Consider the following 16,376-nt stretch of genomic DNA (forward strand, 5'->3'; position numbering starts at 1 on the left):
TTTAGGAGATCTAGGCCTCATATGGAGCCAGTGATCATTAATGGAGAATGTGTGGAGCAGGTCAAAACCTACAAGTATCTGGGAGTACAGTTAGACGAGAAGCTAGACTGGACTGCCAACACAGATGCCTTGTGCAGGAAGGCACAGAGTCGACTGTACTTCCTTAGAAGGTTGGCGTCATTCAATGTCTGTAGTGAGATGCTGAAGATGTTCTATAGGTCGGTTGTGGAGAGTGCCCTCTTCTTTGTGGTGGCGTGTTGGGGAGGAAGCATTAAGAAGAGGGACGCCTCACGTCTTAATAAGCTGGTAAGGAAGGCGGGCTCTGTCGTGGGCAGAGTACTGGAGAGTTTAACATCGGTAGCTGAGCGAAGGGCGCTGAGTAGGCTACAGTCAATTATGGAAAACTCTGAACATCCTCTACATAGCACCATCCAGAGACAGAGAAGCAGTTTCAGCGACAGGTTACTATCGATGCAATGCTCCTCAGACAGGATGAAGAGGTCAATACTCCCCAATGCCATTAGGCTTTACAATTCAACCGCCAGGACTTAAGAACTTTTTAAAGCTATTATTGATGCTTTTTGAGATAGTGATTTAGATGCATATCATATTTTTTACTGAGTTAAGTATTGTATGTAATTAGTTTTGCTATAACAAGTGTATGGGACATTGGAAAAAAAGTTGAATTTCCCCATGGGGATGAATAAAGTATCTATCTATCTATTCATTAATAACTATCTGCACATTCAATTCATCCACCTTGTTACGAATGCTCCTCGCATTGACACACAAAGCCTACAGGCTTGTTTTTACAACACTCTTAGCCCTTATACAATTATGTTGAAAAGTGGCTCTTTTTGCTTTTTGCCCTGGATTTGCCTGCCTGCCACTTTTACTTTTCACCTTACTACTTTTTGCTTCTACCCTCATTTTACACCCCTCTGTCTCTCTGCACTTGTTCCCATCCCCCGCCACATTAGTTTAAAGCCTCCTGAACAGCAGTAGCAAACGCTCCCCCTAGGACATTGGTTCCAGTCCAGCCCAGGTGCAGACCGTCCTGTTTATACCGGTCCCACCTCCCCCAGAACTGGTTCCAAAGCCCCAGAAATTTGAATCCCTCCCCCTTGCACCATTTTTCAAGCCACGTATTCATCTGAAATATCCTTCTATTTTTACTCTGACTAGCACGTGGCTCTGGTAGTAATCCAGAGATTATTACCTTTGTGGTCCTACTTTTTAGTTTATCTCCTAACTCTCTAAATTCACCTTGTAGGACCTCATCCCGTTTTTTACCTATATCGTTGGTACCTATGTGCACCACGACCACTGGCTGTTCACCCTCCCATTCCAGAATGTCCTGCAGCCGCTCAGAGACATCCTTGACCCTTGCACCAGGGAGGCAACATACTATCCTGGAGTCTCGTTTGTGGCCGCAGAAACACCTATCTATTCCCCTTACAATCGAATCCCCTATCACTATAGCTCTCCCACTCCTTTTCCTTCCCTCCTGTGCTGCAGAGCCACCCATGGTGCAATGAACTCGGCTGCTGCTGCCTTCCCCTGATGAGACATCTCCCCCAACAGTGTCCAAAACAGTATATCTGTTTAGGAGGGAGATGACCTCAGGGGACTCCTGCACTACCTGCCTACTGCTACGCTGTCTAGTGGCCACCCCTTCCCTTTCTGCCTGAGAGCTTAGAGACATACATGGAATTATGTAGTGGCCATTACGGAGACTTGGCTGGCACCAGGGCAGGAATGGATTCTCAATATTCCTGGATTTCAGTGCTTTAAAAGGGATAGAGAGGGAGAAAAAGGGGAGGAGGGGTGGCATTACTGGTCAGGGATACTATTACAGTTGCAGAAAGGGTGGGTAATGTAGCAGGATCCTCTTTTGAGTCAGTATGGGAGGAAGTCAGGAACAGGAAGGGAGCAGTTACTCTACTGGGGGTATTCTATAGGCCCCCTGGTAGCAGCAGAGATACCGAGGAGCAGATTGGGAGGCAGATTTTGGAAAGGTGCAAAAATAACGGGGTTGTTATCATGGGTGACTTTAACTTCCCTAATATTGATTGGTACTTGATTAATTCCAAGGGTTTAGATGGGGCAGAGTTTGTTAAGTGTGTCCAGGATGGATTCCTGTCACAGTATGTTGACAGGCCGACTAGGGGGAATGCCATACTAGATCTAGTATTAGGTAACAAACCGGGTCAGATCACAGATCTGTCAATGGGTGAGCATCTGGGGGACAGTGATCACTGCTCCCTGACCTTTAGCATTATCATGGAAAAAGATAGAATCAGAGGACAGGAAAATTTTTAATTGGGGAAGGGCAAATTATGAGGCTATAAGGCTAGAACTGGCGGGTGTGAACTGGGATGATGTTTTTCCAGGGAAATGTACTATGGACATGTTGTCAATGTTTAAGAATCTCTTGCAGGATGTTAGGGATAAATTTGTCCCGGTGAGGAAGATAAAGAATGGTAGGGTGAAGGAACCATGGGTGACAAGTGAAGTGGAAAACCTAGTCAGGTGGAAGAAGGCAGCATACATGAGGTTTAGGAAGCAAGGATCAGATGGGTCTATTGAGGGATATAGGGTAGCAAGAAAGGAGCTTAAAAAAGGGCTGAGAAGAGCAAGAAGGGGCCATGAGAAGGCCTTGGTGAGTAGGGTAAAGGAAAACCCCAAGGCATTCTTCAATTATGTGAAGAACAAAAGGATGACAGGAGTGAAAGTAGGACCAATTAGAGATAAAAGTGGGAAGATGTGCCTGGAGGCTGTGGAAGTGAGCGAGGTCCTCAATGAATACTTCTCTTCAGTATTCACCACTGAGAGGGAACTTGATGACGGTGAGGACAATATGAGTGAGGTTGATGTTCTGGAGCGTGTTGATATTAAGGGAGAGGAGGTGTTGGAGTTGTTAAAATACATTAGGACAGTTAAGTCCCCGGGGCCTGATGGAATATTCCCCAGGCTGCTCCACGAGGCAAGGGAAGAGATTGCTGAACCTCTGGCTAGGATCTTTATGTCCTCGTTGTCCACGGGAATGGTACTGGAGAATTGGAGGGAGGTGAATGTTGTCCTCTTGTTCAAAAAAGGTAGTAGGGATAGCCCAGGTAATTGCAGACCAGTGAGCCTTACGTCTGTGGTGGGAAAGCTGTTGGAAAAGATTCTTGGAGATAGGATCTATGGGCATTTAGAGAATCATGGTCTGATCAGGGACAGTCAGCATGGCTTTGTGAAGGGCAGATCGTGCCTAACAAGCCTGATAGATTTCTTTGAGGAGGTGCTAGGCATATAGATGAGGGTAGTGCAGTGGATGTGATCTACATGGATTTTAGTAAGGCATTTGATAAGGTTCCACACGGTAGGCTTATTCAGAAAGTCAGAAGGCATGGGATCCAGGGAAGTTTGGCCAGGTGGATTCAGAATTGGCTTGCCTGCAGAAAGCAGAGGGTCGTGGTGGAGGGAGTACATTCAGATTGGAGGGTTGTGACTAGTGGTGTCCCACAAGGATCTGTTCTGGGACCTCTGCTTTTTGTGATTTTTATTAACGCCCTGGATGTGGGGGTAGAAGGGTGGGTTGGCAAGTTTGCAGATGACGCAAAGGTTGGTGGTGGTGTGGATAGTGTAGAGGATTGTCGAAGATTGCAGAGAGACATTGATAGGATGCAGAAGTGGGCTGAGAGGTGGCAGATGGAGTTCAACCCAGAGAAGTGTGAGGTGGTACACTTTGGAAGGACAAACTCCAAGGCAGAGTACAAAGTAAATGGCAGGATACATGGTAGTGTGAAGGAGCAGAGGGATCTGGGGGTACATGTCCACAGATCCCTGAAAGTTGCCTCACAGGTAGATAGGGTAGTTAAGAAAGCTTATGGGGTGTTAGCTTTCATAAGTCGAGGGATAGAGTTTAAGAGACGTGATGTAATGATGCAGCTCTATAAACCTCTAGTTAGGCCACACTTGGAGTACTGTGTCCAGTTCTGGTCGCCTCACTATAGGAAGGATGTGGAAGCATTGGAAAGGGTACAGAGGAAATTTACCAGGATGCTGCCTGGTTTAGTGAGTATGGATTATGATCAGAGATTAAGGGAGCTAGGGCTTTACTCTTTGGAGAGAAAGAGGATGAGAGGAGACATGATAGAGGTATACAAGATATTAAGAGGAATAGACAGTGTGGACAGCCAGCGCCTCTTCCCCTGCTCAGTACAAGAGGACATGGCTTTAAGGTAAGGGGAGGGAAGTTCAAGAGGGATATTAGAGGAAGGTTTTTCACTCAGAGAGTGGTTGGTGCGTGGAATGCACTGCCTGAGTCAATGGTGGAGGCAGATACACTAGTGAAACTTAAGAGACTACTAGATAGGTATATGGAGGAATTTAAAGTGGGGGGTTATATGGGAGGCAGGGTTTGAGAGTCGGCACAACATTGTGGGCCGAAGGGCCTGTAATGTGCTGTACTATTCTATGTTCTATGTTCTATGAGATTCTGCACATGAGTTACTGGAAATCACACAAAATGCTGGAGGAACTCTGCAGGTCAGGCAGCACCTATGGAAGTGAATAGACAGTCAATGTTTCAGGCTGGGACCCTTCATCAATTCTGGATCATTGAGTCCTGATGAAGGGTCTTGGCCCGAAATGTCATCGTCCATTTATTTCTCTCCACAGATGCTGCCTGACCTGTTAAGTTCCTCAGGCACTTCGTGCGAGTTACTTCTACATTGTGTTTTGAAAGTAATTCAGAAAATTTATTTTGGTAGTGTTTGACACCTGAACTTGTTGGAAATCAGTCAGAAAATCTGAGCTACATATTTCCCAAATTATTTCCAGCAACTTTGGGAGTCAAATACTCAAATGTGCTCGCTGTCGGGAAAACTTTGCCTGCAGGAAAGCCTCCGAATGGGAGCAACTTTTCCCCGAGCTACACGTTGTATTTTATTGGACAGCTTTTATATTTATATTTATTGTATTTTTCTAATATGTTGTGTTTTCTATGCTGCATCAGGTCCAGAGTAGCAATCATTTACAAGAATGTTGCCTGGATTGGGGAGCAGGTCTTATGAGAATAGGTTGAGTGAACTTAGCCTTTTCTCCTTGGAGCCACGGAGGATGAGAGGTGACCTGATAGAGGTGCACAAGATAATGAGAGGCATTGATTGTGTGGATAGTCAGAGGCTTTTCCCCAAGGCTGAAATGGCTAGCACGAGAGGGCATAGTTTTAAGGTGCTTGGAAGTAGGTACTGAGGAGATGTCAGGGGTAAGTTTTTTGCGCAGAGAGTGGTGAGTGCGTGGAATGGGCTGCCGCCGGTGGTAGTGGAGGCAGAAACAATAGGGTCTTTTAAGGGACTCCTGGATGGATACGTGGAGCTTAGAAAAATAGAGGGCTATGGGTAATGCCTAGGGCGTTCTAAGGTAAGGACATGTTCGGCCCAGCTTTGTGGGCCGAAGAGCCTGTATTGTGCTGTAGGTTTTCTATGTTTTTTCTATTTCATTCTCCTGTACATTCCTACTGAAGAATGGTAATAAACGATCTTGAATCTTGAATCCCAAACAACCAACATGACTGAAGGAGCCCGCAAGTGTCACCACACATTCCAGCACCAAAATAGCATGTCCACAATGTTCAGCAGCAACAAAACAAAAACAACTGAACGAGCCCCATTGCTCTGTCCCACCCAGGCAATCCTCCATCTTCAGGACACTACACAAAACTCACACGGGAACACCATGGAACAATGTTCCCTGTTTTTCTATTACAACGCCATAGTAGTTTAACGGTTAGTACAACGCTGTTACAGCTTGGCGTATCAGAGTTTGATGTTTGATCCTGGCATCCTCTATCAGGAGCTTGTACGTTCCTTTCCATGGAATGCATGGGTTCTCCCTGGGGCTCCAGTTTCCTCTCTCAGTCTAAATATGTACTGGTTAGAATATTAATTGTTCATTATAAATTTGCCATCATTAGGTTAGGATTAAAATGGTGGATTGTCGGATGGTGCATCTCGAAAGGCTGGAGGGGCCTGTTTCGTGCTGTATCTCTAAATAAAATAAAAATAGTAAATAAATAATTGTTCTCTACACTAATGATCTGTGTCTGTGCAGGGATCTCCCGGTCTGATGGGCCCAGTGGGAGAATCGGGGATTCCGGGATACCAGGTGAGCGGATGAACATAACAACCTACGTTTACGTATTGACTTCAATCTGGGAAAATTACCCACAGTGCTCTGCAGGAGGGTTATCAAACAAAACCTGAGACTGGAGAATGCGGGAAAGAGAGAGGGTCTGGGAGAGGGTGGTCCCCTCTTCCTCACCTTCTTATTCTGGCATCTTCCCCTTTCCTTTCCAATCAGCCTGAACCATTGTCTGTTTATTCCCCTCCATTGCCGCTGCCTGACCTGCTGACAACATTGTGTGTGTAGATCTGGAATTCCAGCATCTGCAGAATCTCTTGTGTTTACGGTTTTGGGAGACAGTCCGAGAGAGGAAGAGGGAGAGTCAAGGAGGGAAAGCGAGACAAAGAGTGGAAGAGGGAGCATCAGGGAGAGGGAAGGGGGAGGCTCTGGGCAGTCAGAGAGGGAAAGAGGGAGGATTCAGGGAGAGAGTCTGAGAGGAGGGGAAGAGAGAAGGTTCTGGGAGAGAGTCCGGGAGGGGAAGATGGGAGGTTCAGGGAGAGAGTCTGAGAGGGGAGGAGGAGATTTCTGGGAGAGAGTCTGAGAAGAGGGGAGACAGCTAGGAAGATGTTCAGGTACATCTACAAGGTCAGAAGTGTTGGTGCACAGAGATCACTGCAGCAGGAAGTTTTGGACCACGTTACAGAGACAGGGATCAAAACACACAAAATTCTGCAGGAACTCAGCAGGTCAGAAAGCAGCCACGGAGCAAAGTGTACAGTGGACGTTTTCCTTCATATTGAAATATCAGTGTGGAGACTATCCAGCCAGTAAACTGCCTTTTCCAAAAGCTCCCTTCTGCAAAACACTATAGGGCTATTAAAACAAAATCTTTATGCCACCTTAAACTTTTCAAGCCCCACCAGACCGATAATCTGATTAACTATTCTAGTTAGACTCCTCCCCATCCCACTCTATTACCTCAGTCATTGCACTGTAGACACTTCAAAGCACCTTTTACAATGCTGTTACATTGTCAGTACAGACTGATATTTATGTATTTATGCACATTTTATTCCATATCAGTACTTTAACCTCTGACTTTATTTTTTATAGAATTCTTTATACTTTATAATTGTTGAATATTGTTTTTTGTTGCATGTCTCACCCCAACCAGCTCACCACAGTAAATTCCTAAAACCTGTAGATATACATGGTGAAAAAAGATGAACCTTGATCCTTGACATTTCAGACCAAGACCCTGCAGAATTACAGCATCTGTAGTCACCAACCCCTTGGTTAGTGTTAGGATTCCATGCCATAAAAACGTGGGGAAGCCACTACTTTTGTGTCTTCAGTTAGAGTGAAGGGTTGGCAGGAGGTTACAGATCGTGTTAAATGATAACAGTTACTAATGTCTTAAAATGGCACAATAGTGTAGCAGTCAACATAACACAATTTCAGCTCCAGCAAACCAGGTTCAATTCCTGCTGCTGCCTGTAAGGAGTTTGTACATTCTCCCCGTGACTGTGTGGGTTTCCTCTGGGTTCTCCGGGTTCCTTTCACATTCCAAAGAAGTATGGGTTAGGGATAGAGAGTTGTGGGTCATTATGTTAGCGCAGGAAGCGCGGTGACATCTGTGACCTGCTCCCAGCACATCCTCGGACTGTAATGATCATTGATGCAAATAGCATCTACAGTGTACTGTACATTTAAATATTTGTTTGTTATGTGCAGACGATCATAGTCTTTCCATGACCATCATTGCTCTTGGCAAATTTTTCTACAGAAGTGGTTTGCCATTGCCGTCTTCTGGGCCGTGGTCTTTACAGGACAGGTAACCCCAGCCATTCTTCAGAGATTGTCGTGTAACCGGGACTTGTGATATGCACCAGCTGCTCATACAACCATCCACCACCATCTCCCATGGGTTCATGTGACCCTGATCGGGGGCTAAGCAGGTGCTACACCTTGACCAAATGTGATCTGCAGGCTAGCAGAGAGAAGGACTGAATTACACCTACTATGTAGAGATATATCCCCACCCCGCTACCCAATGTTCCAATGTTTCAGTGTACCTGTGACAATTAAAGCTAATTTATCTAATCTTCTCTGACATTACACATAAAGACAACTCAGGAGGTAGAACATGAAACATAGAACAGTATAGCACAGTACAGACACCTGGCCCACAATGTTGTGCTGACCTTTTAAACCTACTCCACCTTCTCCTCCCTCCCATTCACCCTTTGTTTTTCTTGCATCCATATGTCTGTCTGTGAGTCTCTTAAAAGTACCCACCTTCATCACATTCCGCACAGCCCCCGCTGCTAGTGTAGAAAACTCACTTCTGACATTCCCACTATGCTTCCCTCCAATCACCTTAAAATGACACCCCCTTGTATTAAGTTCCATGCACTAGAACAAGCGGGATCTCCCATTTTAATTCCACTTCCCATTCCCATTCCAACATGTCAGTCCATGTCCTCCCTCCTCCACTGTCGCTATGAGGCCACTCTCAGGTTGGAGGAGCAACATCTTCCCAGTCACAGGAAGAACGTACAAACTCCACACAGACAGCAGTGAGGATTGAGCCAGGGTCGCTGGCTCTGGAATAGCATTAAGCTACCGTGCCGCCCCTTGGTGTTGTGTTGGCTGTTAATGCAAATGACATATTTCATCGTATGTTTCAATGCACACGTGTTAAATAAATCTCAGTCAGACTTAAGATTTACTGCAGGTCAGTAAACAATTCTTTTCTCTAGGCTACAAAACACCTGTCAAAACTTCTACAACAATTTGTAAATGATCTGTGCTTCTGTCTCAGGGCCACCGAGGACCAACGGGACCTTCCGGGCCACCAGGACCCAAGGGTGAGAAGGTAAATGAGGTCCACGCTCTCTGTGTCACCAACCCTGGCTGGACTGGCAGGCAGATCTAAGGAGGGAGAGAAACGTTTTACTGATCAGGAGACTGAGGGCGATGGGGGATCTGGCACAGAAGGGGAGTTGAGGCCTGGGGATAGATCATCCATGGTCATATTGAATGGAGGGACGGGACTGAGGGGCTATCACTGTTTTTGTGTCCACTCTTATGCATTGTTACAAGAAAGGAGGGTGGTTCCAGAAAGCTGAAATTTGTAGGAGCATTCTCTCACAGAAGGAGGTGAATCTCGAATTCTCCACCCCAGAGACTGGATCACTGGTGGGGGGGAGGAGAGAGAGAACGTTTAAGAGATGAGGAACTGGGTGATGGGGAACTGGAGAAAGGGAGATGAGGCCTGGAGCAGATCAGCCATGGTCATATTGACAAGACTGAAGGGCCTGATATTTCTGATGAAGAATGTGACATTGGATTTGGTTCCAACTGCTGATTGTACCTACTGCAAAATACTTCAAATCACAGTCAGAGATTACGGGGGGTGATTGATGAGTTTGTGGCCTACAGTAGAAGGAGTCAATTTTAGAAAACCTAGCACAACATTGTCCCCTCCTACATTAACATACCTAGTCCAGCAGTCGTGGAGCATATGGATCTTGGACCTCCGGAAAGTGTCCACAGCAGGGGTGATTGATAAGTTCGTGGCCTAGGGTAGAAGGAGATGAGTTATTAACTTCAAACTTTCTGCATAATCACTCAAAGAGTAGAACTGCATGTGTATGTAACGAGAGCTGTATAACTCATCTCCTTCTACTGTAGGCCATGAACTTATCAATAACCCCTGCTGTGGACACTTTCCAGAGGTCCAAGATCCGTATGCTTCACGGCCGCTGGACTAAGTGTGTAAATGCAGGAGAGGACTATGTTGAAAATAAATGTGCTAGGTTTTCTAAAATTAACTCCTTCTACCTTAGGCCATGAACTTATCAATCACCCCTCGTAGAACTTAAAACTTTAAAAGGGTAGATAACTTTAGTCATTATCTTCTCACTTTGAAGGAGAAGATATTGTATTTCTTACGTGCACTTAAAATAGCTAAACTTTAGAAGTTCAATTTCAACATTTCAAATTTCCAGATTGTGTAATGTCATTTCCAGTACACAGTGTAATGGAGGTCTAGATAATTGTTACTCCGGATTCAATGCAGCACAAAAAAAACACAACAGATAATAATAAAAACACAATAAATATCAATTCAATAGAAACAGATATGAGCTATGAGAGCGGATGGGGAGAGTGGTGCTGAACGCCAAGATTAGATAAGCCATCATGGTATTGAAAGGCAGAGAGGACTCAGTTGGCCTACTACCAAGTCTGGAAGTTACAAGGAGAGTGATGTAGATCAGAGATATAAAGCTGCTTTCAATTTCTGTCGCACTGATGACACTGTACTGCTGTGAAGTGTTGTAGGTTGAAGAGGTAACCCTTGTCCTTTCCTTCCACTATTAGGGCTTTCCAGGTGAAGACAGCAGCGCTCTTGGACTGCCTGGGCCTCTAGGTGAACCAGTAGGTCAAGCTTTTAGTGGCAAATATTGTTAATCTCTGTAAACAATCTTTAACATTGCGTTTCACTGCATATCCTTCGCATACCAGGAAGGCATTTCAGAGAGTATCTAACTTCTTTTTCTTCTGTCCAATGCTCTCGTGGAAAAGTGGGAAGGCTGAGATGTTAATTTGAAATGCCTAAATGGGTGAGTTAGTAAGCTTGCGGATGATGTGAAGATTGGTGGTGTTGTGGAGAGCGTAGAAGACTGACAAAGGGTACAGTGGGATATGGATCAGATATGGGCGGAGAAATGGCAGAAGCTTAACCTGGCCAAATGTGAAATGTCACACCTTGGATTCTGAACAATGTTGATGAACAGAGGGAGCTTGAGGTCCAAGTTCATTGCTCCCTGAAAGAGGCTACACAAGTTGATAGTGTGGTTAAGAAGGCATATGACATGCTTGCCTGTTTTAGTGAAGCCACTGAGTTCAAAGGTCAGGAAGTTATGTTGCAGCTTTACAAACTCTAGTTAAGCCACATCTAGAGTATTGAATAAAGTTCTGGTTGTCTCATTATAGGAAGGATTTAGAGGCTTTGGAAAGGGTGCGGAAGAGCTTCACCAGGATCTTGCCTGGATTAGAGGGAGTGTGCTACAATGAGAGAGTGGAAACTTTGGGCTGTTTTCTCAGGACCACCAGAGGCTGAGCGGAAACCTGATTGACATTTATAAGATTATGAGTGGCACAGATAGAGAGGACAACCAGTATCTTTTTGCCATGGTTGAAATGGCTTCTTCACCTTTCCTTTCCAGTCCTAATGAAAGGTCTCACCCCAAAATGTTATTCCCCTCTGTAGATGCTGCCTGGCCTGCTGAATTCCTCTAGCATTTTGTATGTATTGCTGAATACTACGGGGCATATATTTAAGGTGAGAGGGGGTAAATTCAAAGGAGTTCTTGATTGGACACGGCATCAAAGGTAACGGAGAGAAGGCCGGGGAGTGGGGCAGAGGAGGGGAGAAAAAGGATCAGCCATGATTGAATAGCAGAATAGACTCGATGGGCCAAATGGCCTAATTCTGCTCCTGAATCTAAGAGACGTTGACTGTGAAATGATGATGGGTGGCAGTTGTGGTGCTTTGAGTATCTCAGAAGCTGCTGATTTCCTGGGATTTTCACGCACTAAATTTCTAGAATTTACAGAGAATGCTGAAAAAAATACAAGAATATATCCAGTAAATGTGGGCCAAATGCCTTGTTGATGAGAGGAGTCAGAGAATGACCAGACTGGTTCAATCTGACAGGAAGGCGACAGTAACTCAAACAAGCACGTTACAACAGCAATGTGCAGAAGAGCGTCTCTGAACACGCAACACATCAAACCTTGAAGTGGATGGGCTACAGCAGCAGGAGACCATAAACATACACCTCAAATGTTAAAGCGGTGCCTCTATCTGGCTCTGAAACCTGGGGAACAACAAAGAAGACATGACAGAAACTGCAGGCTTTCATTCACCACTGCCCAAGACGGATCATAAATATCAGGCAGGCTGAGAAAGCAACCAACCAGATGCTGTGGGAAACCTCCAACCTGGAATCCAAACGGAAACGCAGGTGGATTGGCCAGACTAACAACATCATCAGGCAGGCATTAAAATGGAATCCCCAAGGAAAGGGGGAAAAGGGATGTCCAAAGAACACATGGGGGGGCGGGAGACATCAAGGCTGAACTTAGACGACTGGGGCTCTCCTAGTCCACCCTGGAGAAACTAGCTCAGAACAGAGGATGGTGGAGACAGGAGGTCATTGGCTGCCTATGCTCCACTGGGAGCGAAAGGCTCAAGAAGAAGAAGAGGAGACTGGCCAGACTGGTTCAAGTTGACAGGAAGGTGACAGTAACTAAAATAACCACACGTCACAACAGTGATGTGCAGAAGAGCATCTCTGAATGCACAACACATCGAACTTTGAAGTGGATGGACTACAACAGCAGACAACAGGTTCTCCTCCCATACCTAATAATGTGACCATTGATTGTATGTTCTACGTTCTAAATAAACAGCACTATTTTGGAAATGAATAGGAGGGGATTTCAATAGGGTTCAATAGGTACATTTCATGTCAGAGAACTGAATACAATCTACATCCTGAAATTATTTTTCTTCACAAACATCCACAAAAACTGAGTGCCTCAATGACTGAATGACAATTAAACATCAGAACCCCAAAGCCCCTCCCCCAGCTCTCCCCTCTCACACACAAGAAGCAACCAGGCAACGACCCCCCTCTTCCACCAGCAAAAAAGCATTGGTACCCTCTACTGAGCACTCCAGCGTGCAGCAAAGCATCAATAAAGACACAGACTTGCAGTATCCCAAAGACTACTCGTTCACCAGGTAATTCGACATACCACCAGCTCTCTCTCTCCCGTATCCCCATTTCACAGCGAGAGGGGAGACATAAAGCAACTCGCTGATTTATGATGTTAAAGTCTGTTGCGTTGCTTTTTCTGAGCTCTGTGCCCAGAGAGCTCAGGTCTCTGGACCCACACCCCATGGCAGCAAACCTACCACTCCCGATGTTCCAGACGGGGGCACCGGCCTCGAATCAGACCATCTGCAGAGCCACAAAATCTAACACCCTAAAGGCACACTAGTCTTCCAGGCCGCGTCCTTGTGATATCAAAAAGCAGCCAGCCGTCAGACAGACAGACAGACATACTTTATTGATCCCGAAGGAAATTGGGTTTCGTTATTGTCGCGCCAACCAAGAATAGTGTAGAACTATAGCAATATAAAACCATAAGTAAATAATAATAAGTAAATTGTGCCAAGTGGAAATTAGTCCAGGACCAGCCTATTGGCTCAGGGTGTCTGACACTCCGAGGGAGGAGTTGTAAAGTTTAGTGGCCACAGGCAGGAATGACTTCCTATGACACTCAGTGTTGCATCTCGGTGGAATGAGTCTCTGGCTGAATGTACTCCTGTGCCTAACCAGTACATTATGGAGTGGATGGGAGATATTGTCCAAGATGGCATGCAACTTGGACAGCATCCTCTTTTCAGACACCACCGTCAGAGAGTCCAGTTCCACCCCCACAACATCATTGGCCTTACGAATGAGTTTGTTGATTCTGTTGGTGTCTGCTACCCTCAGCCTGCTGCCCCAGCACACAACAGCAAACATGATAGCACTGGCCACCACAGCCTCATAGAACATCCTCAGCATCGTCCGGCAGATGTTAAAGGACCTCAGTCTCCTCAAGAAATAGAGCAGATCCCATTCGTGCAAAGAACCAAAGTCAGAGTGTAACTCCAGGTCAGGGTCTTCAAAAGAACCTTGAAAGGGAAAAAAGAGACATCAAAGATAGAAATAGAGTTGTTTCCAAAGATACAAGCAAAGGAGTCGCTGTTTTGCGCCATCATCCCTGTTATGCTCGATGCCACTCTCTGAACTAAGGTTCCTAACAAAAATCAAGACATACTGGCCATGGAACCTTGCTGACAAATTGGCTGACAAGTTGCAATGGCATCTAAATTCAAGTCAAGTCAAGTCGCTTTTTATTGTCATTTCGACCATAAACTGCTGGTACAGTACACAGTAAAAATGAAACAATGTTCCTCCAGGACCCTGGTGCTACATGAAACAACACAAGACTACACTAGACTATGTGAGACAACTCAAGGCTGCACTAGACTACAGACCTACACAGGACTACATAAAGTGTACAAAACAGTGCAGGGCAGTACAATAATTAATTAATTAATAATTACTTAATAAACGAGACAATAGGCATAGTAGAGGACAAATGTCAATATAATAATAAATGATGTAGATGTCAGTCTAGACTCTGGGTATTGAGGAGTCTAAGTGAGGTACTGGAGAAGCTCAACGGGTCAGGCAGCATCTGTGGAGGGAAACAGAAAGTCAACGTTTCGGGTCGGGACTCTTCATCTGTACAGATTTTAACGTTTAGAATCTAAATCTTTGTTCTCTTTATTTGTGGCATTTTCATTGGAGAAATTGTCCTCTTTTTGGAAGGAAGATTTTGCCACTCAAGGGGCTTTTCTTTAAGTAGACTCTGTAGACTGTCAGGCCCCCTGTTAGTTGGGGTCAACCTTGAATACTGCGTCCCAGCTGTTTCCATGATACACAAGGCAGGATAGTACGATATGGAGAGCACGCTTTGTCTGTGCAGGAGGATCCCCCTCTCCATGCAACAGATGAATCCAAAGGAATAGCAGTGACCAATACAGTTTGCCACCAGCAGCATCACAGGAGATGCCGGTCAGTGTTGAACTCAATGTAAGACTGCATTAGGGACTCAAGGTCCAGATTTTCCTCAGGGTTTATTCCTGAAGCCTTCCTCACAAGTGCATATAGTTGCAAAAAAGCAGAGGTTTGAGCTCAGAATTTTCCCTCTCCTAGATGATCACAAGACAAAGGAGCAGAAGTAGGGCATTTGGCCCATCGAGTCTTCTCTGCCACTCCACCATGAGCTAAACTATTCTCCCATCTAGTTCCAAATTCCAGCTTTTTCCCCATATCCCTTGATAACCTGACTAATTAGATACCTATCAATCTCCTCCTTAAACACCCTCAATGATCAGGCCTCCACAGCTGTATGTGGCAACGAATTCCATAAATCCACGACCGTCTGGCTAAAAACATTTCTCCTCATCTCTGTTTTAAATGGGTACCCTCTAATTCTAAGACTGTGGCCCCTTGTCCTGGATTCACCCACCAAGGGAAACAGCCTTTCCACATCTACTCTGTCCAACCCTTTCAACATTCGAAATGTTTCTATGAGATCCCCTCTCATTCTTCTATACTCTAATGAATTAAGTCCAAGGGATGGCAAACGCTCCTCATATGTTAGCCCCTGCATTCCAGGAATCATCCTCGTAAACCTTCTCTGAACTCTCTCCAACATCAATACATCCCTTCTAAGATGGGGGCCCAAAACGGCATACAGTATTCCAAATGGGGTCTCACCAGTGCCCCATAGAGCCTCATCAACATCTCCTTACTCTTATACACTATTCCTCTTGAAATGAATGCCAACATAGCATTCGCTTTCCTTACTGCCGATCCAACCTGGTGGTTAACCTTTAGGGTATCCTGCACGAGGACCCCCAAGTCCCTTTGCACTTCAGATTTTTGAATTTTCTCCCCATCTAAATAATAATCTGCTCGATTATTTCTTCTTCCAAAATGTACAACCGTACATTTCTCAACATTGTATCTCATCTGCCATTTCTTTGTCCACTCTCCTAAACTGACCAAGTCTCTCTGCAACCTTTCAGTTTCTTCAACACTTCCTGCTCCTCCACCTATCTTAGTGTCATCCACAAACTTAGCCACAAAACCCTTTAATCCATAATCTAAATCATCGATATACAGTGTAAAAAGAAGCGGCCCCAACACTGACCCCCGTGGAACACCACTAGTAACCGGCAACCAACCAGAATAGGATCCCTTTATTCCCACCCTTTGCTTTCTGCCTATCAGCCAATTCTCCACGCATTCCAATATCTTTCCTGTAATTCCATGGCTCTCATCTTATTAAGCAGCCTCTTATACGGCACCTTATCGAAGGCCTTTTGAAAATCCAAATACACAACATCTACAGGCTCTTCCTTGTGAATCTTATTTGAGACCTCAAAAAATTCCAATAGGTTGGTGAGGCAGGATCTTCCCTTTATGAAACCATGCTGGCTTGGACCTATCTTGTCATGCACCTCGAGGTATTTCATAACCTCATCCTTGAGGATCGACTCCAATAACTTTCCAACCACCGATGTCAGACTAATAGGTCTGTAATTTTCTTTTTGTTGCCTC

At 45.1% G+C, this 16,376-nt stretch overlaps 1 protein-coding gene across 4 annotated transcripts in view; it reads left to right on the forward strand.

Moving 5' to 3' along the window:
* LOC140736680 (uncharacterized) overlaps window positions 1-16,376 on the forward strand; it is a 493,430-nt gene that overhangs the window by 337,197 nt on the left and 139,857 nt on the right. For all 4 annotated transcript variants that reach the window (XM_073062508.1, XM_073062505.1, XM_073062507.1 and 1 more), the window contains 3 exons: window positions 6,103-6,156; window positions 8,939-8,992; window positions 10,501-10,557. In XM_073062508.1, coding sequence (XP_072918609.1) covers window positions 6,103-6,156; window positions 8,939-8,992; window positions 10,501-10,557 — 165 coding nt within the window. The remainder of the gene's footprint in view (window positions 1-6,102; window positions 6,157-8,938; window positions 8,993-10,500; window positions 10,558-16,376) is intronic.

The sequence above is a fragment of the Hemitrygon akajei genome, chromosome 12 (assembly GCF_048418815.1).
Source record: "Hemitrygon akajei chromosome 12, sHemAka1.3, whole genome shotgun sequence".
In the NCBI taxonomy this organism is placed as follows: domain Eukaryota; kingdom Metazoa; phylum Chordata; class Chondrichthyes; order Myliobatiformes; family Dasyatidae; genus Hemitrygon; species Hemitrygon akajei.